A 24,462-nucleotide genomic window follows, 5' to 3' on the forward strand; every position below is an offset into this window, starting at 1 on the left:
GTACTTGAGGTGCTTGACTTACTCCATGCTTGAGGTGCTTGACTTGCCGCTTGATTAAGGTGCTTGAGGTGCCTTGACATGCTTGCCTGAGATGCTTGTGGGAATACCCCCTAGTCCAAGTGCTTTGTCATGCTTGATGACTAAGGTGCTTGAGCTCCTAAAGTCAAAAGCATCCCTACAAGAGGGGGGGCGAGCCCTTTTCCTAGGGATTAGAGAGAGAACACACACTCACACTCACAAGGGAAGCCCCAGCTTGAAGAGGCAGCAAGGACACATGTCAAGTCCCTACCCATGTTACCTTCATGTGTTGCTTGAAGCCTATTGGCTAGGCTTCAAAGGGGTCCAATGATAAATTACTTGAATTATCTAATTGTTTTTGCATTTATCAAGTCCTCTCTCTCAAAGGGGAAAGGGGGACACTTGTCCCAAGGCTATCCCTGTTGCTTGTAATGGCTTCTGCTTGTGATTGGCTAGGCCTGGAGGGGTCCAATGAGCTTCAAGCATGAGCTACAAGGGGGGGTCGACCCAAGCAAGCTAGGGGGGTGCTTAGGGGGTATACTCACCCACACACACTCACAAGCACTCTCATGGTGTACTATGCAAAGTGCAAGAGCTCCCTCTCCTTCTCCAAGCAAGTAGAGGTTGAGAGCCTACACCAACACTCTTGGCTATGGAGTGCAAATCCAACCAAGAGCCATGCTTCAATGCTTAAGCTTGCCATCTCCTTCTTCTTCATTACTATGCTATTATGTATGCTAGCAACAAGAGTATGATAAGTGAGGAACTAATTCTTTCTCCTACGAAATGTTTCTTCTTCCTCTTCCCTACCCTCATTCCCTGCTAGCTCTCTCCACCTTCGAAGGTGTTTGAGGTCTTGGGACTGAGGCTTGGGATAGTTAAAGCTTTCTTCAAGTTTATGTTATGTTTGTGATGCATGAAGCCTTCCATCTTCATGGCATCACCTAGGTCACAAGGAACACAAAGACTGTACTGTAACAAGTCTCTCTTTATGGGAGAAATCATAATACAAATGCCTATTGGAGGGGGGACCGGCTCCACATAAATCCGGTCCTCAACTGTTGTCATGTTCTCTAAATTCTCTCTCTTGCAAAAGTATTGTCTATGCCAAGTTAACTAATTGCTATGATTATGTTGCTATCTTCAATTATGTCTACCCGCTATGCTCACAAAATCATTTCTTGAAAGTACTCTCATTAAATTCCGCTACTCTCAAATTGAATAGGCAAATTCCATTACAGTCCAACCAAAGGTTAGTTCATCCACCTTGTTGGTGTTGTACAACACATGTAGAAAAGTTTATTGTATCAAACTTTTTGGAGTAAACAAATCAAAAATACAATTTGCAAAATGGCAATGAACAATTCGCTTCTTTTGATTCTCTTCCTTGCATAAAAACAGCTTTCCAAAAGCAGTCAGATTGATCTGAAAGAGCAATACAATAAAGAGTTAAACATCTCCTTGATAGGGAGATTCTTCCCCCTGCCTTTGACATAGCTTCTAGCTTTATTACGTCCTTCAGAGGACCTTGGTGTAGAAGCAGGGGATAAAAAAGATGTGATCGAGTGTGAAGCAGAACTGGTTAACAAAGGCCTTTTTAGGTTAGGGGACTCCTCTGCATCTAGAGAAGGTTTGAGAAGGGATAGGATATGTTTGATGCCTTTAGAAGCACTTAAGTTAGAGAGCATATGACTTGGTGTGTGTAACTTAAGCTCTTTCACAGCCTCCTTTAATACCCATTTTCTTTTCTTCTTTTGAATCGATACCTTGTATGTATACAAATGACTTTGATAGTTGTCTTTGTTCACAGTTGCATCAAGCTTTATCAAGGACTTTCGAGCATCTTGACATTCTTTATTAAACCACCTTTTGTGCGATCTATCTTTGTTGATACCATGGCTCGATGCTTTATAGCAAAGCATTCTTCAGCACAAGAACAAATAACTTTCTTGAAAGCTTCCCATTTAGTTTCAATGGTGCATCATGTTGAAGCTTTGTCATCCATAACTTTTGCTCAACCATTTCAATGTACATTGGTGCCCGTTTGAAATCCATACATAGTGATAATTTCTCTTTCCTTTGGCTGAGATTATTATGCTTAGTTGCTTCTCCACATGAAAGGTCAATACATAAGGTCCGATGGTCGGATTCCGGGGTCCATTGGCCAAACATAAAACTCTTTATACGATACATGATGGCTTTGGAGAGTAGCACATAGTCAATCACACTCTCCCCATTATGTTTCCTACATGCAAATCCATTGATTCCACTCCATAAAGATACACCATTGGCAATGAGCATACCCGTGCTATTACACATGTAAAAAAGTAACTTTTCATAGTGATCCGGCTCTTTCTTATCCATTGAAGTATGATCATACAAGTGAAATTCCTCCAACTCCCTTGAAATGTATGGCATATCAAATTGTTGAGTATCATTGTGCAATGTTTTTGTGCGAGCATTCATATCCCCAAATACAATAACATCACCTTCGCCTTTGAAATAAGCAATGTCCTCTTCTAAATCAAAAAATGCCTGATCTCTATCCATGCAAGCATAAAAGGGAGAATCATGATGAGGAATGTAGCAACCGGCTACAAAAATGGGTGCTCTTTTTGGTGTCATAATTTTCAGCCATACATAACGTTTGTACTTGTCATCTTTCACAATTGATACAAAATCTTCCAATCCTTTCTTAACCACACATGCTACCTCTCCTTGCCCTCTTTGTTGCTTGAGATTCTTTGACCACATCAATGAATGTACATTGTAATCTTCCAAGCCATTAATTCTTTGTGTATCATGATCCCAAGTTTCAACAAGAAGTACAACATCGGCTTTTTTTGTTAGTCCATCGATGCCAACCCCCACATTCCATGGCTATCCGTTACAATTCCAAAAGCATATTTTCAATTGTAACTAGATCTCATAGGTCACGCATCCCTATTTTCTCGAGGGACTTGCCTCCTCCTTCGGTTTATTTTCTTCGTGAGAGATCTCCTTGTTTTTCTTATTCTTTTCATCATATGCCTTGGATGCATATTTTGTTGCTTAATCGTGCAATCTTCACATACAAAACATTTTGTATCTCTCAAATAGATTCAAGTATTATCAAGGATAATCTTTCGTTTGGTCTCATTTGGCATGGTGCATACAATTGGCTGTTCTCCCGAGCGAGGAGCTCCTTGCTTCCCCACTCTATGTGCTCCATAGACCATAACTCCGGACAAGCCAAAGTGGATTTTGAAGAAATCTTTGTTAACAATGGCAAGAGAAGGAAGTGTCTCTAACTTCTCTTTGAAAATTTCACGAATAACAATGTTCTTGGAACGTCGCTCCCGTTTCTTCAACTCCTCCACATCCACATTTTCAACATTCTTTGTTTGAACCATAGCTTACCGCAAGAGAATAGTTATTTTCGTCATCGCTTAAACCATGATAGACCTTGCTTAAGTGACATAATTCTTCATCATTTAATTATACGACGTTTTAACGTTACTACGAGTGTCGCTTAAGCAACGTTTCTGTAAGGACACGGTTTTTGCCACTTATGTGGCGTCCCTAGTGACAAAGCGGCCTAATAGTGTTTGGTTATTTTTTTCCTCGTTCGCATGGTATTCTTGTGATTGTCCCTAGATTATGAAGTGCTTGTGTCTTCCTCCTAAGAGGCGTGGAAACCCCCATGGTTTCTTGTGTGCATCCCTTTGTAGTGAGAGGCGGACAATTTTTTGGTGATTGGAAGGTTAAAGAAGTCTAGCATTTGTTGGTTCACCTATGCTTAGTGCTAGTGACCTAAGCAAAATATGATTGAGTTTGCATAAGTCTATACATCCTCATATCTTGCACTCCAAGGCGTAGAGCTTTGACCACGTGCTTGGAGTTTGGCAAGCAAAGGGCTATTAGGACTTGAAACAAATAAAAAATAGGTGTTTATATTGAGGGAAAGACTTCAAAAGCAATTCCTCATTCACCACTCTCACTCCGTAGTGTTGAGAAGCACTCCGTAGTGTTGAGAAGCATGCAGAGTAATGCTCCCGCTCCTGCGCTGCTTCAGACAGGACGATACGCTAGTATTGCGCGCCAGGCGCCGGCCAGCGCTACTCTAATTACGGAAGGCGCTGCCCGCAGCAGCAGTGACGCCGGCGGTAGCACGTCTACTTACAGGTGCAGCGGGCATGGTGGCACTTCGGTCCTGGGCTTCGTCCTGGCGAGTGCAGCCCTGCTGACCATTGTTGCCGTCTGCTGCGCTTTGTTATTCTTCATGAAGATGCTCACACGCTCCCTGGCGGACGCTCAATCAGGCAATTCTCATGATAATAATGGGCAGCAGCCGGTTTCGATCTCGGGTGGATTAGACGGCATCGAGGCCGACGCCGCCACCAACGAATTGGGCGATGCATTGCAGAATGCCCGTCTTGTGGTCTTCCCAGGGGAGGAGAAGCCTCGCAAGCTGGCTTTGCCCACGCAGCTGCTGTCTATCGTCCTCCATCCCGCAGCTCTTGCACAATTACAAGAGTCTGCCATCAAGTGCTAAGTGGGACTCAATGCGGGAGTATCAGACGAAATCGACCAAATGATAGCCGCACCCTGGGCAAAGAGCGCATGAGGTGCATGCTAGCGTTGTAACACCAAATAGCGCACTCGAGTAGAGCCCTCACGTGTTGGTGTAGCGCCTGCCATGGCCCAAAGGGGTGAGGCCTCCACTTTCCATTGAAATAAAAATTCTTTGACTGATGAACGGTGTTAGCCAGCATTTGTATAAGAAACAAGGCATCTAAGGAATGATGTAATTTTTAATCTTTAGGATGTCGCTGAATCATGGCATTATTACTGAACAAATCTTCCAACTCATGAGTCCTTGGTGGAAGTGCCCCTGGGTAGCAATGCACTATGAAAATCTCTAATCGTTTATCGCGGTCTTTTATCACGTTTTATAGAGAGAAGGTCCGAAATCAGTTGGAGAGGGAAGACAGAGGAGGGGAGCGGGGGGGTTTCATTTCAAATATTATTGTGTTTGTTTTTGCGATTATTACTGTGATAGTTATCTTTGTTATTGTCGCGAGTATTATCGTGTTTATTCCCGAAGCGCAATTTAGCACCTAAACATTCAAATTTTGACTTAAACATTCTCTCCCCTTCAAATTTTTGTGTTTCTCTCCCCCTTAATAAAAATTAAAGAACATTATATGAAATTTTCAAATTTTAAAAAAATGAAAACATGGAACAATAGTTAGCTATGTGGAATTACACTTGGTTATTGCTAAATTAATCTCTATCACTTGATTAACATAATTTGGTATGCTAGAGAGAGAAAGAGGGGGGAGAGAGAGAGAGAGATGAATGGATGACACGATCTTGCTAAAACTTGCGGCCGCTGGACTTGAATCATCGATCTCCCTCTCCTCAGTCTCCCCCTCATCCAAAGTAGAAGGTGGAAGAGGGTCGAAGATAGTCTCCACTTCATGAGTGGAAAAAATGGTTCTCTCACGAGGTGTTACGGGAATTACGAACCAAAGTTTTGGTTGGTGGATCGCTGGGATTTAGATGACCTATAGAAGAGAAGCTCAAAGTGAGTACCATTGGTATAATTAATGTTACAAGCAAATTAAAAAAAAAAAGGTAGTCACTCACCTGCTCATAATTGCGTGACAAAACTAAATTGTCATACCTCTCTGTGTGATACACACTAGAGTCCATCATGTAGAGGTCATTCTCATATCGTCTAGACACATTTGCAAATCACTTGTACTCGAAGATGAAGGTATGAAAGGATCTAAAATTAACCTTTAGTATATTTTCAATAGTTCCACAGTACCTGGCTTCATCACCATCTATGTCAAAGTTGCCCATATGATGCCACAGTCCATGGTGGTTTTAGCTTTTCGTACCTGTTTTATTTCCTCTCGCATTCTTTCTATTTGATTTTTTGAGAATCTTCCTGATACTTGATCTTTTACACAATCCTCTGCTTTACAAGCACCAAATAGTGAGTTTTACCTTTTATCCTTGGCATCAGGTTCTCTCTCGCTTTGTTTCCTATTCGTTTCCTCCTATAGCGTTCTTGGCGTCTAGGGTGTTGATTAGCAAAATCATAAAACTTGATATTCTCGGTTTCATTTCCACGCTCACTTGAGGTGTCTGAACACTCATTATCTGCATCATCATTTACTTCCAACTGTTCAGAGGAGTTGTAAAACTCTTCTTGTTCTGGTGGTTCTACCATCTCTTTTTCTGGTATAACGCTTACCATGTAATAGGGTAACACATCATAGCCATCCTTATCACAAAATTTTGTTGTTGGACTGTCGGTAATGGTACAGACATCCAATGTTGCTAGTATGTGTTCCCATTCTAGAGGTTCCAAGGCATCTTCAGGGAAAGGTTCCGGAATATACTCCTTGTCCTCAATTGCTCTTTCTAAGACGCATTCCTCTCTTCTTAAGCTTCCACAATGTGAAGCTCCGCACATCCATAGCTCTTTTGGTTTCCCTAACCATGCTGGTAGTTCTGATCCTACTACTGTAGCTGAATCAAACTCTTCCACAAGTGTTTGGTTCACATCTTTGTAACTATGGTCTTTCAGGTGTATTTTAGTTGTTGTCTCGCCATGTCTGAGGTATATGTGGTCATAACCCCAATTTTGGACCATCTTCAATTGTCGCATGAATGGTCGTCCCAAGATGATCTCATAATTGTTCTTTTTGTCGAAATCGACTATTGCAAATGTATGCTCATACTCGATTCCGCACGAAGTGACAATCACTTTTTCTAAGAGTCCTAGAGGCTTCTCCATGAACCCATCTGCCAACTGCAGTTTCATTCTGGTAGCCCTCAAAGCTGGTTTTCCCCATTTTTTCCAAATTTCCTTGGTGGCGATAGAAACTCCCGCTCCACTATCAAGAATAGCTTTGGAAACTACTCCTTGGAATTCTACTGGTAGCGTGGTGTTTCCGTCTTCTCCCTCGCAATATTCTCCAACCTTATTCAATGGTACTGGCCTAGTGTTTAGTTGAGGCCTGTCCAACTCTCTGATCCCTTCTTGTAGCTTCAAGGTGGGGTCTTTTGCTCCAAATTTTTCTAGGCATTTTCCTATTGTGGTCCACATGTTTGGCCTTAACCTTAGGAGTTCTGCTAACGTGATTGTGCATGCCACCGGAGTGGATAACAACTCAATCAATCCTTGTGAATCCATCACCTTGTTAGAAGAAAGTCTTTAAGAGGAAACTTCCTACAACGTTTTCTAGAGCCGAACACCCATCAAACAATCTCGAAACACCATAGAACTTGAAGGAGACCCTAGTAATACCAATAGGTCGCTCTCCCTAGGGTCTATGAACCAAAATCCAGACCCAAAACACCCGATGCAGAAACACGTAGGATGTCTGGCCGAAATCTGCACGTCTTCGTTTCCAAAATCTAAAGTGCCTAATGTGTAGTTCTACTCAATGTGAACGCGTGGATATGCTGCAATGCAAAATCGGACAACGTATACTCACCCAAACACCCGATGAAGCTCGTAGAAGGAGCTCGCAAGACCGGACCGTACGCGCGCAATGAAGGTATCGGCGCGTAGCTCTCGCCGGGGGCAACACGCTGCACTTCTCCGCACTCAATTTCAACCAACGGAGCACACGTAGCATCAAGATGAATCTCACACTCTCTCTCGTACACAATACGCTCACTCACAGACTTCAAACTTGTTTTTAAAATGACAAAAGGTTTTTTCATTAAGGTCAAAAAGTGGTATATATACCTTACAATTTCTCAAACCCTAAAGTTCCAAAATCAACCATCTACTCAATCTAACTATCAAAACTGGGATACAATCTGGAAACTTCTGTAAGTACCAATAATTACAAGGTGAAAAATCAGGTTTTCCTCAATGAATGAATAATTACAAAAAATAATAGTCCTCCGAGTAGTTACTGCCGTGGGGTGTGTCCAGCTTCTAACAATGAGGCAAGCCATTGGGCTGCTGAATGCTCATTGGTCCCCTTGGGAGACTATCCAATAGTCTTCTAAAGAGCTTAATTCTTATTGGTCCTTTTATTAAGTGTTTTTAAATTAGTTAAACTAGATTTACTCTAGCCTAATTCTCATTGGTCCACCTTTAAGGCCATCCAATAGGATTTGGACACAACCTTTGAATTTTGGAACCTTAGCATTTTGGAAGTCTTAATGGGCTGAACCTTAGGGTCTTTTAAGCCCATTGTTGCACATTGCTCTTTTGCAGACGGCGCCCCCTTTGGATCCCTATTTTGCCTCCTTTGGATCCCTACTGTGGCCCGGTCTGCTAGATTAACCAATATTCTAGCTTTTTCTCCCTTGGCACTTCCCCATATTAAATGATCAGTTTAACACAAGAAAATCATTTAGGAGAATTAGATATTGATTATTATGACACAAGCAAAAAGCGCCCACAGGTCTTCGGACCAGCATCCTTGAAGGCTTTGGTTTGGGGAGGTTTTGGCAAGGTGCCGCAAGCCGCCTCTTGGAAATTATATAGCACATCGTCAACAAGCCAATTTTCTGCAGTGGCCTAATGTTAGCTTCTCCTTTTGAAGTCTTCAAGCATTGCTACTTGGAAATGGTACGACGGGCATCTTGTCGGAGCATATCCCGATTGTAACGGCCTGCTAGCTGGACAAACACGGATCTGAGAACGTCTTGGGATTCGGGTTCAATTATTTCCCAGCTCAAGTAGGACTTGATTTTGAAGGCAATATTATATCTTTTAATAAGATTACGGATCTAATTAGCATGGCTAATCGTTGAAGACGAGGATACATCATACGGCTACAAGATTTTTGATATCCAGGTGTTCTTCTCTTTCTTTGCTAGAACAACAACAATCAAAAATAGATTCCATATTTGATTTTTTGGATACAGAATTTTTTGAGAATCATTCTTTTTTATTTCGAACTTCCTTCAATCGCATCTACTCCTCCTCCTCAAAGTGTGCTTGAAATTTTGGAGGATACTAGCAATCTCATCGATGAAAAAGAGTACGTTACACGACGTGAATTTCAAATATTTGAAGAATGGTTTCGCAAATTGGCAGTTTGCATCCAATTGCTTGCTACACAGGTGGATCACCTTACGAAGCTGGTCATATCGTGCATCTCACAGGCTACCGTATCTACACCTGTGACAGTTGTTGAACCAGTCTCTGCCAAGGTGGAAAACATGAGACTTTCCACAGCAGACTTTCAAAAAGCCAAATTACAAAAATTATGTTTCAATTGTATGGGACAGTATCAACGGAAACATTGTCCCCAGGTACTAGATTCTTAGGTCTTTTGATGGATTTTGCGGCTAAGTAGTCAATTAATTTCTTACATGCTCTTTCGAGGTTATCTTAAGGTTAGTTGTATATGATACAATACCTTGCTTAGTATAGCATATTCATTCAAGATATAATACATAATGCTTTCTTTCTTTGAGCAATTTCCACATGGTCATTTAGTTGAAAGTGTTCGACAAGGTCGATTCGCTTTTGCCATGATATTTGTATGTTAACAACCGCTATGAGCATCGACGTAGTTATGTGAAATACGGTTTCCATAAGTGACAAAATTTGGTATTGAGACTCCCACGTTTGGCATATACTATGTGCATACCAATTTGGAAGGGATTTGACACTATGCTTGCATGATATTTCATTACATACCAGACGGGCATGATATGAGAGTGTATATGATACAAGTGAAAACTCTCTCTCTCTTATTCGAATTGTCTATAAGTCGCATTCGAGCAAGTTTTTCCTTGAAAAGTTCAAGATATCTGCTTACAGTTGGACGACCACGTTAGACTATGTTAAGATTTGCTTGATTTTTCATGCTTATGCATTTCTGTTGGAATGGATTGTCAGTTATACAAAGCAAAGAGCTTTGCTAGTTACATGTGAAGCAAGGATTCTAACTCATGCTATGCTACTGCCTCTTGAGTAGTGTTTGCGCGTCGCCGCGACGGTTGTCCATAGCATAGCTCTCAAGCATCAACATAAAATTATCGATACAGGGGAAGCGACTCGGATGAGGCATGGAAACTCATTAGGTTGTGAATCCTAATGCAGTGAACTTGAAGAGATGCAACTACTAACTCTACAAGCAAATCAATCGCACTAAAGCCAAGCAATCTGCGTATGTCCTTCTACACAGCTCTACAGTCATCATGCCCGTTCACCATGCAAATCATATCGGAATCGCACGAAACTTGAAGGGAGGCTACAGGGGACTATCAGGAACATATCCTATCACTGTCATCTTTGATCAGAGACTGAGCCTGTTTCCGCTCAAGGTCTCTTTCCTCCGTTGTGCGTTCTAGTCGCGTTCTTAGGCCGTTTAACTCTTCTTGCCCTGATTCTTGCTTTTGTCGGGCTTCCTGTACCTGCCTTTCTTGTTCAGTCAGCACCACATATTGACACTGGAATTTCCGTTCTAACTCTCGCAGTGTTTTCTTATAATCAAATCCAGCCACTGCTTGACATGCTTCTTGGTATCCAATTGATTCTGTAGGTGGTAAAGCTTCCTTTTGCGAGGTTGAAGGGGGAGGAGTTGGTTGTTTTTTGTGATGGAGAAGGGGGAGGAGGTGGAGATTTGGGTGATGGCGGAGGTGATTTTCTAGGCGAGGGAGGAGGTGATTTGGGCGAGGGAGGAGGCAGACTCAATTTTTCTCGCATATGCCTCCTTTTGGAAGTTTCCTCGCCTTGTTGTGACGCAGATGCTTCCGCTTTCCTTTTCTTTAGGATCCTGATTATTCTTTGGCGGGTGAGATCCGCCGCGCGTCGCGCATCCAGATTCCTATCTCTCTGGATCTGCTTAAGCTGCTCAGCCTGATTCTGCTCTTCAGCCGCGTCTTTTTCCTTCGTTTGTTCCGTGGACTGTGAGGATATGTCCACTTCAGCAGCTTTTTGTTCCGCTTCCAGTCTTTGCTTCTCAGCCCATAGGCGAGTTGCATTTTCTATCCTTTCTTGTCTTTCCCTTTCTAATCTTCGTTTTTGTGCCTGTTGGGTTTCCACTGCTCGAGCTTGTCTGTCAGCCCGCAATTTGGTGCGTCTTTCTTCGACCCTTTTCTGGGCTTCCGCATACGCTTTTTGCAAGTCCGACTGCGGTATTGTACTTCTCTCTCCTCTTTTTCTCTCAAGCGGCTTTGTAGAATCTTCCTCCTCACTTTCCTCAAACTCTGAAGGCACTTTATCTTTAGACTCCTGAGACTTCCCTTCTTCATCTGTCTCCGTTTTCTCTTCATCACTAGAACTTTTATTGGTGGCCTTCGCTGAGCACGATGATGTAGTGCCAGGTGTTGTCCTTACAGAGTGTGCAACCAGCTTAGCTTTCTGGATCAAGGCCGTTTGTGAGCTAGCATCTGGCAAATCCTCGATCATTCCTAAAGCCTGGTATGCTATTCTGGTTAGCATCGGCCCTGCACTCATGTAGGTTTTGTTTTTTGCCAGTATTTTAAAATTTTCTTCAATCAGATTATCCAGAATATAAGATCCGTAGTCGCAGCGAATGGATCTACCATCTGCTGTCGCTAGAGCCATGACTACGGCAATGTGCAGGATTGGCTCTGTGTAGCGAGGAGGCTTTTGAACTCTCAAATGTTGAGATATCAATCTCATCGGCAACTCCAGCTCTCCGTAGATCATGTCAGTGTATTTTTATTTGTTCCCCTTCGCTTTGATGAATGCCTTCTCATTGTCTAGTGACTTTGTCTTTGCTAACAAATCGTGTTGCCCTGGGAGGAAATGCAAGGCTTCATTGATGATCTCCTTTGTGATCTTTACTTTAACCTTTGACCCATCTTTGTCTGTGAGCATTGCCTGCCCATCATATTGTATTGAGCTCATGAGTTTGTGGGCCCTCATGTAATCCGTTCCCCATGGCTGTAATCTGAAGAATTGTTCCAAGTGTATCGCCCGCACAACCTCTATTACTTCCGGCCTTTGGTGGAGAGTCCATATCTCCCGTGGCATGATATTTGTCTTCACCAAGTCGCCATCAGCATCCTTAAACTTTGAGATGAAGATGTGGGCAGGGATTTGAGCCAGTATTTCATCCGAGATTGAAGGAGTACGAGCGGAAGTGCGACGCAAGAGAGAGTGCGAGAAGAAGAGCACGACGATATGGTGAACTCGCTCTACTGTAATGTATAGAGCATAGTGAGTTCTTATTAGGTTTTTACAAAAGAATATGTGTACATACCTGGCGGCCCGTCCACTTACCTGGGCGACCACATTGGGCTTTATATCCCAACAACCTCCCACTTAAAGTCCAATGTGGTACTTTAAGTGTGAGAGAAGCTAATATACAAGAGATGTAGAGAAGTGATGTACTACCCTACACCTAACTGCTTGCGAAAATGCGCAAAGCTCTCTGAGGGAAGTCCTTTTGTAAGTAGATCAGCAGGATTTTCTGTGGTGTGAACTTTGACAAGCTGAAGTTGCTTATCCTCGAGCATTTCCCTGATGAAATGATACTTCACATCCACATGCTTTGTCTTTGAGTGATAAACTGGATTGCGAGCCAATTGTATAGCACTTTGACTATCACAATATAACACAGGCATCTCTTCTTTAATTCCCAAATCTGTTACTAGTCGATTAAGCCAAATTGATTCTTTGCATGCCTCTGATGTTGCAACATATTCAGCCTCTGTAGTAGACTGAGTAACACAATCTTGTAATCTAGAACGCCATGATACTGCTCCACCAGCCACTGTAAAGACATACCCTGACGTAGACCTTCGGTTGTCTAAGTCACCTGCATAATCTGAGTCTGTAAAACCCTTTACACTTAGCTCCTGACTCCCATAGCATATACGCATACTCTTTGTAGCTTTCAGGTATCTGAATATTCCTTTCATTGCCTCCCAATGTTTCTTGCCTGGGTTTGACATGTATCGACTTACTACTCCCACTGCAAATGCAATGTCTGGGCGAGTAGCAATCATTGCATACATCAAACTACCCACTGCAGACGCATATGGAATCTTATCCATTTCAGCCTGTTCTTCCTCAGACACAGGACAATCTTGTTTGCTAAGTTTCACATATGGTGGCAATGGAACACTCAGTGCCTTTCCCTTCTCCATATTGAAACATTGCAAAACCTTGTCAATATACTCTGTTTGAGATAACCAAATCAACTTCTTTGATCTGTCTCTCTCGATGCGCATACCAAGTATATGACTTGCCTCACCCATGTCTTTCATGTCAAACGATTTTGCCATCTTTGACTTCAAAGCTGAAATTTCTTCCAAGTGCTTGCCAGCAATCAACATGTCATCCACATACAAAATAAGGATCAGCCAACTACCATCCTTAGCCTTCTTTGTATATAGACAGTGATCGAACTCACTACGTTTGTAGCCTTGAGAAAGCATAAACTTGTGGAATTTATGGTACCATGCCCTCGGTGATTGTTTTAAGCCATAAAGACTCTTTAACAACTGGCATACCCAATCTTCCTTGCCTTTCTCAACAAACCCTTCTGGCTGCTGCATGTAAATTTCCACATCTAAATCACCATGCAAGAACGCTGTCTTGACATCCATTTGGTGCAACACCAAATCTAATATGGCAACCAATGCAAGAAAGCATCTCAATGTAGTCATCTTGACCACCGGAGAGAAGACTTCATCAAAGTCAATGCCTTGTTCTTGCTTAAAGCCCTTGGAAACAAGCCTTGCTTTGTACTTTGGCTGACTATCATGAGCAGTGATCTTATACCTGTAAACCCATTTACAAGGTAGAGCCTTTTTGCCCTGTGGTAATTTAACTAGCTTCCATGTCTTGTTTTTATGCAGAGCTGTCATCTCTGACTACATGGCCAATTGCCAATTCCCGGAGTCCTTCATTTTCACTGCTTCCTTGTAACATGAAGGCTCATTGCAATCAGCCAACATGACATACTTCATAGATGGAACAAACCTATCAGGAGGTCGCGTGACACGTCCAGATCTACGCACAATAGGTGGCTCGGGCTCAGCCACAACCTGTGGTTCCACTCTATCCTGTCCTTGCTCCTCTTGAGCCCTGACATTTTGTCTTGCATGTGCAGGTCCATCTTCTTGGAAGACAACTCTTCTAATCTCCTCAACCCTCTCTAGTTTAGAATGATATTTGGATTCATTAAAGTGAACATCATTGCTGCGGACAACCTTTCTGGATTCGGGATCCCAAAGTCTGTACCCCATCTCACCAGAATTACCATAGCCTAGAAAGATGCACTTTCTACTCTTTGGCTCAAGTTTGTTCCTAAATTCCTTTGGAACGTGAGTATATGCCTCACAGCCAAAGACTCTGAGATGCTTGTATGAGGGCATTTTGCTTGACCATACCATCTCTGGCACTGAATCCTTCTGCAAAACCTTGCTAGGAGATCTATTTACAAGATGAACAGTTGTTGATACAGCTTCAACCCAAAACCCATTTGGCAGTTGTGCATTAGACAACATACTTCTGACCTTCTCTTGTATGGTCCTATTCATCCTCTCAGCAACACCATTTTGAGGAGGATTGTAAGGAGCAGTAAGTTCATGTTTTATACCTTTTGACTCACAAAAGTCCTGAAAGGCCTTTGAAACATACTCTCCACCATTGTCAATGCGTAAGCATTTAAGATTCTTGCCACTCTGATTCTCGACAAGTGTCACAAACGTTTTGAAAACACTAAACGCTTCATCCTTGTGCTTGAGAAAGTAAACCCATACTTTCCTCGAGTAATCATCTATAAATGTCATAAAGTAAGAAGCTCCCCCTAGAGATAGGTTAGGCATAGGTCCACACAAATCACTATGAACAAGTGCCAACTGTGTATCTCTTCTACTGCTTCTATGCTTATGTGGCTGCTGTGTTTGCTTACCATACAGACAATGTTCACAGAATTCAAAATCATTAAATGAAAAGCCAGGCAAATAACCAGAACGAGACAAGATTTCCATTCCCTTCTTGGACATATGTCCTAACCGGCTATGCCACAAAGAAACGTTCGGCTGCTCGGTTACATTGATTACATTTTTAGAGACATTTGATACATAAATCATGTAAAGTCCTCCAGACTTTACTCCATGTGCTACTGTCATAGAACCCTTGGATATCTTCCACATGTTCTGTCCAAAAGTGGTGACGTAGCCAGCATCATCAAGTAAAACTGTGCTGATCAAGCTCTTTGTAATTGCGGGAACATGTCTCACATTCTTCAGCGTGAAAGAAGAGCCATTCTGAAACTTCAATTGAACATCTCCAACACCTAAGATCTCACATGTCTGCCCATTTCCTAGCCGAACATGATCTTTAGTGGTCACATAAGAGGTAAACCACTCCTTGTTTGGAGACACATGAAGTGATGCCCCTGAGTCTATAATCCAGTCACTCAGTGCATTTCCATCAGATGTTGTAAGAAGAGCTGAGTCCATTGTATTCTTCAAGAAGTAGATGTCTCCTGACACTAGACTGTCATCCTCTGCAATAGTGTTTGTCACATTTATTTCTTGAATCTTCACTGAGGACTTGTTCTTCTCACCATGGTCTTCAGCTTTCTCTTTGCCTTTTTCTGCTTCCATTCTCTGCAGTCTCTTTTCATGTGACCCTTCTTGCCACAATGGTAGCATTCTATGTCACTCTTGCCTTTAGCACTGCGGGACTTGCTATGAGACTGATTCCTCTTTCCACCTTTGTACTTTTCTTTGGTCCTTCCCCTGACAACTAAGGCTGTTCCTTTGCCTTTGTCCATTGTCTTTCTATTGGTTTCTTCAGTAAGCAGACTTCCTTCTACACCTGCTATGTTCAAACCATCTGGAGGTGCAGAATTACTCAAAGCTATGCGAAAAGTGTCCCAACTTTCCGGCAAGGTGATCAACAGGAACATAGCTCTAACAGGTTCATCAAACTTGACACCTTGAGCTGACAACTGACTGTAGATTGTGTTGAATTCATTCAGATGATTGGACATAGGTGTCCCTTCTTTCATCTTCAAGTCAACAAGCTTCTTAAGCTAGTATACCTGTGAAGCTGCACTCTGCTTCTCATAAAGATCACTCAGCTTTAACCATGCTTGATAAGCCGACATCTCGTCTGCTACATTGAAGTAAACGCTTTCTGCCAAAGTCAGCATAATGGTAGAAAGTGCCAATTCATCCATTTCGCTCCATTCATCTTCGTCCATATCTTCTGGTTTTATCCCCTTGAGCTTTATAGGTTTTATCTGCTTCTTTTGTACCAACACGTGCCAAATCTGCTTCTTCCACAATGGGAAATTGGTTCCATCCAGCTTCTTGATATTGTAAAGAGCAGTGTCTTGTGATCCAACCATAGCTACGCTTCACAGTGGTTTACTTTCCTGGGAAAAATTCGGCAGAGTTTCCCCTGTAAACTGACCTCTGAACCAATATCAACCTGTCAAATGAACCAAGAAAGCTTCAGATTCTGCATAAATTTTGGCAGAGTCTCCTTTGTAAAATGGCTCTGGTGTACTCAAAAAACAGACCAAAAATAGCTCAAAAAAACACTATCTCTCTGACACTGTAAGCTGCGGGTAAACCTGTCCTGCACCTGTACTGTCTCTCACTGTCCTGTAAGCATAGATTGTGACAATGCCTCAACGGAAGTAAAGCAAAGATGCAATCCCAACTGTCTAACTCACAGTCAATACATCCTAGCTGCCTATCTAAGGGTGCTCGAGGGATCGCTCCAAGACCTGTATCACCGAAAGGATCTCAACATTCGAGAATCCCCCAGCTCAATAAAACCTCACTTGACCCTCAACAAAGGCTGTAGTAAATCTGACAGTACATAGACTTCCCACAAAGTCATACATCCACAAATTTCCCACTATATGTTGTAACCGCTGCGGCGGTTGTTTACTGCGTGACTCACAGCCAACAAACCCTCAACAAACATACATCATCTCTGACAATACATCCCATGTGGAAGTACCTGCAATGTCAGGATGAAATCTGGAATATTAAGCAGCAAACACAAGCTACCTGATGAACTAGTGGATGTCGCCTACAGTCTGTGTGTAGATGCGCCCGTGTCGTATGTGACACGCCTCCAAGAACTGTGAGCCGTCCTTCGATGTGTAGATAGCCACAAATCAACACTCTGGGAGTGTCGATATCCTCAGCACCTGCAGTCGTAGGTGGAAAACCCCAAATTTGCAGAGTCGGATCTGCACCCGCCGCGACCACGTAGTCAAAAATGGCCTGCGCAGACCTTTGTCGAAGCCGAACGGTGGCCGAGATGACCTCAGAATGAAATTCTGAGAACACCAAGCCCTTCGGGCAGTCCCACAGGATTTGAGTCCGTGTCTTTGCCTGTCGAATTTCACTCCAATCTGAGCTGGTGACTCTAGCATCCTGCAGTGCTGCCCCGAGCCTCGATCTGAGCTCTAATACCAGTTGAAGGAGTACGAGCGGAAGTGCGACGCGAGAGAGAGTGCGAGAAGAAGAGCACGAAGATATGGTGAATTTGCTCTACTGTAATGTATAGAGCATAGTGAGTTCTTATTAGGTTTTTACAAAAGAATATGTGTACATACCTGGCGGCCCGTCCACTTACCTGGGCGACCACATTGGGCTTTATACCCCAACAGAGATGTGATCTTTCTCATTTGTGGCAAGCTCCTCCACTTCATATGGTGCTGCTGTCCACTGCCTGTCTTTCTTTGGGCGAGGCATTCTGTGTCAGGAGAATCACAAGCTGTCAGGAATTTCATTTCTCAATCAATTGCATTTAGACTTTTAGTAAAAAACATTTCAAAAGTTAAAACTGATCATAATTTGAACAAATTTCATCCATTCTTGTCCATATTTCACCAGTGGGACTAGGAATGCTAGAGCTATGACCGATAAAAATTTGAGCTAGTTCTGGATCTGAGGTACATCGATCGCGATCGTAGTATAGAGGCCAAATTTGGATTTGATCATATGAGTGGGTTGCTGATAGTTAGAGGGTCATTTTGGTCCATCCTATGTGTTTTTTGGACCACTTTTGAGTTTACAGGTCCCATTTCTGGGTTACAAGGGAGTTTTGGAGTAGACTCTGATTTTTTATGAGTTTTTGATGTCCAATTGGCTTGAAACTTGGATGGTGACTTGAACAAGATGTGTACAAGGGATCTGATAGGTTTTGGTCAAATTCTAGGTTTGAGGTACACCGATCGCGATCGTAGTACAGAGGCCAAATTTGGGGGAAACTGGATGGTCATGAACTCCTATGCTTGCCTAGCCCATTGATGATTTATTTTCAAGTTTGGACTTAAAATGAACAATTTAGAGCAATTTTTCACTATTTGACCATATTTTACTAAGTCTAACCATATTTGGTTTCCCCGATGAATTTTGGTTGGATCCTGGAGTTAGTTGAAGTTAGTTTTGGAGCTGCCACTACTCCTATGATGTTCTGCTACTATCAGCCTACTCCATTGTCTGATTTTGACCTTATCAGGCACTTTAGACCCTGTCTTAGGAGGTTTCCCAGATCTGTGCATTTTTCAGGCATTTCTTGGATATCCATGTGATGTTTGAGCATCCTTAAGGTGGTTTTGGCATTGCCTCGGCTCCAAGTCTAGCTTTGTGTGATCGTTCGAAATTGAAATTACCATATCTGTACTTGTAGGAGATTCTGAGATCCATCTGAGGTTTCCTGTAACTGTCCTGACCCTTAGTCGGACAAGTATTCCTTCCAAACCATCCATCATCATTTTTAACCAGATTTGGGTAGTATTAGGTCAAATTTTCCCTTTTTGGTTGTGTTTGACAAATTGGGCCCATTCTATGAGCAAAATTTGTGCATTTTCCTTGAAAATTCAAGAGGGTGTACTTTTATCTGAGTTCCAAGCATGGGCCAACTCAAAAGTTGCAAAACCTGCAAATGGGGGCATCAATCGCGATCGTACCATGGAGGCCAAATTTGGTTTTGACACGAGCAGGTTGTAGGCGAGGTTGAGGGGAGGTGTTTTGCAAAATCTGTCCCAGTTTTTGTCAGGGAGCTACACCAATCGCGATCGGTGTACCACCACCAAATATGGTTTTGACCACATAGCTTTGTTCCTGGCCTTGTGGGGAGCACACTGATGTGTTCTGTGGCTGAAAGAAGTTTTGCATGGATGCCTCTAAGGGCCCTCGACTTCTTTGACCCAATCCAACTTTGATTTGATCCTTTCGCCCGTTTGTGCAAAGATTCGCGCTTGCATGCATAATAGACTTGATCTTTACTTAATAGGGAACATACCTGTGAAATCTAGTGTGAAATGCTGGCTCCAACCGTCGGTACAGGGCAGAAACGGGGCAGCTCACTCTAGGTCAAAAAAGCTCTCTCCTTCTCTCTCAAAAGGTGAAAATGAACAATGAGCTAGACTTTGGCCTACCTGACCTATATCTTCCCGAGATTTTCATAACACCGGGTTGATTTTTCTCACCATTGATCCTGATTTAATCTGCATACCACTTGTGGGTCGAACCGTTCATCATTCCGGCGTTGTATGACCGTTTGATGCGATTTTGGCGAAATGTAGTCATGATCATTGAGGCCGAAATTTGACATCTTCAGATTAGCTTCATATCTTCCATGCTTGATAATTTTATCATGATACTTCGGCGTTTGCTTCCAGAACTTGATTCCGACACTTATGAGCGAGGTTTTTTGAATTTTAGATGTTTTATTAACGAAAATCAAACACAATAAAATGAAAATACTTATTAACTAGCGAAAAATTAGCCAAAATTATTATACTCACCCCTAAGCATATATTTTCTCTTGAAGCATCCCAATGCTCCGAATTTGTCATTACAGCTCATTATTATGCTAGTCGGATGATTTTTTTTAAAAAAAAACTGCTAAAAGATGCCAGGTTTTGATTGAATTTGTTCAAATCTGAACTTTAAATAATGAAAAAAACACACACATTATGTAAATATATACACCTTGGATCTCTTAATGGCCTTGACTATTACTCTCCCCTTCCTTGTCCGAGTCGTCCCAGACGAAGGGTGGTGCATGTGCATGGGTTTTGAACTCTGTGTCTATACATGGCCGTGTCATGTGGCCCTATTCTGATGTTTGAGACAATGCGTTGGGTAACAATATGCTGTGCATGATGTGGGAACTGAATATAGTTTTGAGTGGCCTTTGATGGTGAGGGTAGTTGTTTATGGAACATGAGAGCCTGTAGTTGAATTGCTCTTTCCTTGATTGTGGGTGTTGTGCCGGCAACTATTTTTGGAATCCATTCATATGTGGTTTGTTGCATCTACACCGATTCTGCTTTAGTTTTCACCGGTTTCCAATGCCATTTGGAAGATTCAGGCTTCGTGGTTTGAGTTTTGGTGTTCCTTTTGAGCTCTGGTATTTTAGCGTTATCATTTTTTTGTTGCCATTTCCACTTGGAAGTAGCTTCGGAAGGTTTTGGAGATGATGCCGATTCCGTCAGGAGTTTGCCCTTAGGTAGCCATATCTTGCTCGGTTTGTTGGTCAGCAATGATTTCCTGATCCAGACCTTCTGAATAACCTTGGGGGTTGTTTTTGGTTGAATAGCCGATTGCTTATTGTTGATGGGGATACTTGGCCACGAGTGATCTGTTTTTGCGAATGGAGTCATGTACACGTTAGAGTCGTGTGTGTACCTTAACGCATGTTCCGACCATTCAGTGACTACATTGTACGTTCTCATCCATGGAACTCCTAAACATATTGATTCTCTGATTTCTCCGTCTTTCATTACGAAAAATTGATGAGGGCAACTGTTTCCATCAAGATTGATTGGCAAGTTTACTATCCCCATCGTTGGCATTATTGCACCGTTTTCCGCTCGTAGATCAATTGTGGATTGCACGAGTGGTTCATCTGTTAGCATTTTGTAAGTGGAGAAGTTGACCGCATTCACTCTTGCACCTGTGTCAATTAATGCTCGCTGATACCTGCCATGTGGGAGTTTGACATTGATTCGAACATCAATTCCTGTTTGCCATTGCTCATCAGTTTGAATGATAGCTAAAGGAATTCAAGCCGTGTTCGCTGGTGTAGGAAGTCTTTGTTGTTGTAATGCTTGTTTTCTTTTTAAAATCCTGACTTTGGCTTCCTCCTACGCTTGAGCTTTTGTTTCTTTTGCTTTGTTCTTGCGTTGCTTCGCAGCGTGTATTTTGGCAAGCATCTCTGTAGTTAGTGGCAAGTTATATTTCTTTAGTCTGCAACCACTAATCCAGTTAGGCATTTCCTCTCCCTCTAATGTCGCAAGTTTGATGGCACCGCTAGATGATATGTCATGAATCACGTAGGGTCCATTCCCTCGCTTTTTGAGTTTTCGGGAATGTTGTTTTAGGGTATACATTAAAACGTAATCCCCAGTAGCAAATTCCTTGCTGATTACGTGTTGATCGAAGAATGATTTGATGTTTCATTTTTGCGCGTAGATTGACGCAACGGCTCTCAATCTAGTTTCATCTAGTTTTTCTAGGACATCTACCTGATTGGATGATTCATGGCCCATCCATTCTAATTGTTTAGCGACTCGAAGTGTGGGAATAAAGAATTCAAGTGGAAAAATCGCTTGCATTCCATAAACCATGTTGAATGGAGTCGTTCCGATGGATGTTTTGTAAGCTACTCGATACGTCCATAAAGTTGAATGCAGCTTTTGATCCCAGTCAGCTCTCGATTCGCCGACAATTTTGGTGAGAATTGTCACCAAAATTTTATTTGTACTTTCTGCTTGGCCGTTCGCTTGTGGGTGATAGGGAGCGGACTTCCTGTGAATTACCAGGAATTCGTGCAATAGGAATTCGATTACTTCATTGATGAAGTGAGTGTCTCTATCGCTCGCGAGCTCAATTGGTAAGCCATATCTGGTGAAAATGTTCTCGTATAAAAATTGTGCTATCGTTTTTGCATCATTTTTGGCTGTTGCTTTAGCTTCCACCCATTTTGTTAGATAATCTGTTGCCACTATAATGTATTGAGCGTGCGTTTTATGCCCCGGAGGCGCTATCGGTCCCACAAAATCTATTCCCCATTTTGCAAACGCTCTTGCCCCCATCATTGGCCTTAAGGGCATATCATCGCGCGCTCTCGGAATTTTCATTTTCTGGCACTCATCACATCGTTTGACAAACTCTTCAGTATCCATGAATAGTGTAGGCCACCATATGCCCGCAATAAGAATTTCTTTGGCCGTTTTTTCAACTGAGAAGTGTCCACCAGCTTGCCCGTTGTGTGCTTGCTCTAAGATAGGAATGTATTCCTCTTCGGTCGCACACATTCTCAATTGATGGTCCTTTCCCCTCTTGTAAAGAGCGTCCTCAATCATTACATAGTTTTCTGTCTCTTTCATGATTGTTTTGATTCGTGATCTACTCATCCCCTCAGGAAGTATCCTGGTGGTGAGGTATTCAACGATGTAGTTACTCCATCGGGGTGATACAGACAATCTGAATAGAGTCGCGTGTTCTATTGGCTTTTGAAGCGTGCATTTGACACAAGATTTGACATGCATATGAACACTATGTTGCATTTTTTTCCAATACACACCCGTTCTCATCAATCTCTGGTACATCTGTACATGCCCATTGTGAATTCCCGTTGTTTGTACATGAGCCTGGTTTAGGTACAATTCCCGTTCGTCAGGTTCAACACAAAGCCTAAGGATTTGATCCATTCCCTGTTTATATAACCGGCCCGCTAACATTACCAATGATCTGGATGCTACAATAGTAGATGGTTGTCTTGTCATATTCAAAGACCCGATAGTCAGCAAAGGAATTAAGTCCTCGCTCTATCTTGGAACCATTTCTATGTTGAAAAGATACGCATCTGGCAGATCATTGTCAACTCCTACAGGGTTTTCTCCATGCATCATTCTAGATAAATGGTTCGCTCTTTGGTGTGTAGTACCTTTCTTGACCACTACTGTGAAATCAAACTCAAGCAGTATGATGAACCATCGAACAATCCTTCCCGTACTGCAAGGTTTGTTTACTAAGTACAGCAGTGCTTGGTGATCAACGAAGAATACAAATTTATTGGAAAGTAAGTAGTGTCTAAAATTTTTCACCGCATAGACCATACCTAATCCCTCCCTCTCAGTTGTCGTGTAATTCCTCTCTGCGTTGTTCAATTGTCTACTGGAGTAACTTATTGGAAAATCCATGTTGTTCTCTCCAGGTTGTGCAAGTATGCATCCTATTGCATACGCTGGTGCATCCACGTGAATGTGAAAGATCTTTTCCCAATCCCGAGCTTTCAATATTGGAGCGGAAATTAATCTCTGCTTCAACGTTTGAAAAGCTTCTTCGCACTCTTCTGTCCACTCAAATTTAGTTATCAGCGTGTAAAGTGGTTTTGCAATTATAGCATATAAGTAGATAAATCTGCGATAATACCCACAATGACCCATAAATGCTTATACCTCTTTCACCCTTGCTGGTCGTGGTAGATCAACAATGACGTTGATCTTCTCCATGTCTGTCGAAATCCCGTTTTTGGACACTATATGTCCTAGTATTTTGCCATGTCTTACCATGAAGACGCATTTTTCTGGATTCAGACAAATCCGATACAGCCTGCATTTTTCGAACACCTTGGTCAAGTGCTCTATGTGCTCCAGTCTTACAAGGGAGTGAACGCACAAGTCATCCATGTAAATTTCTAAGAATTGTCTTAGATATTCTTTAAAAGCATGACCCATTAGCCTTTGAAATGTAGCTGGTGCATTTGTTAGGCCAAAAGCCATTACCCGGAATGCAAAAATACCCCATTCAATTGCAAAAGCTGTTTTGTGCTGATCCTCTGGCTTTATTGCGAGTTGGTTGTAACCCGAAAAGCCATCTAAGAAGCTATAAGCCTCTTTGCCTGCTACTCTTTCTATTACATGATCAGTAATGGGTAGGGGATAGTTGTCTCGAATTGTAGCAGCGTTTACTTTCTTGAGATTGACACACACTCTCAACTTTCCGTTTTTCTTCGGAACCACCAAAATTGGTGAAACCCAATCGTAAATAAACTCTGCCTCCTTAAGTTTATCTATCTCCTCCTTGATTTTTTTAGCAAATGTTTCATTGTAAGTATAGGGACGTTGTCTGCTGGGTTTCGTGTCATTCTTAAGGGGTATCGTGTGTTGACAGATACTAGGATCCATCCCCTTAAAATCTTTGTACGACCACGCAAACACATCTCTATATTGTTTAAGAGTAGCTACCAAAAGCTTTTCCTCCTCATCAGTAAGATCCGTGGCAATATATGCAGGTTTTGGATCTTCTCCTGGCTCCGCTAGATCTATTCGTTTGGCTTTTTCAGGACCGTCATACGATGTACCCGGTTCTTTTAATTCCCTCATAGGTTGTTGCACTATGATTTTCCTATCTTGTATGGTATATTTCTTATAATGGGACGGTGCATCTATCTTGTCAGAACCCGTATCGTCATTTGTTTCAAGGTCGGTCTTCCAT

General features: G+C 42.3%; 1 protein-coding gene across 1 annotated transcript; it reads left to right on the forward strand.

Annotated features, from left to right (window-relative positions):
- Positions 1–4,011: 4,011 nt before the first annotated feature.
- LOC147462110 (uncharacterized) lies at positions 4,012–4,856 on the forward strand. The gene has a single exon (XM_086502630.1). It carries the CDS (start codon positions 4,037–4,039, stop codon positions 4,550–4,552), a length of 516 nt encoding a protein of 171 aa, XP_086358756.1. The 5' UTR covers positions 4,012–4,036; the 3' UTR covers positions 4,553–4,856.
- Positions 4,857–24,462: the final 19,606 nt, after the last annotated feature.

Source organism: Adiantum capillus-veneris, chromosome 3 (assembly GCF_014529385.1).
Source record: "Adiantum capillus-veneris isolate H3 chromosome 3, ASM1452938v2, whole genome shotgun sequence".
Classification (NCBI taxonomy): domain Eukaryota; kingdom Viridiplantae; phylum Streptophyta; class Polypodiopsida; order Polypodiales; family Pteridaceae; genus Adiantum; species Adiantum capillus-veneris.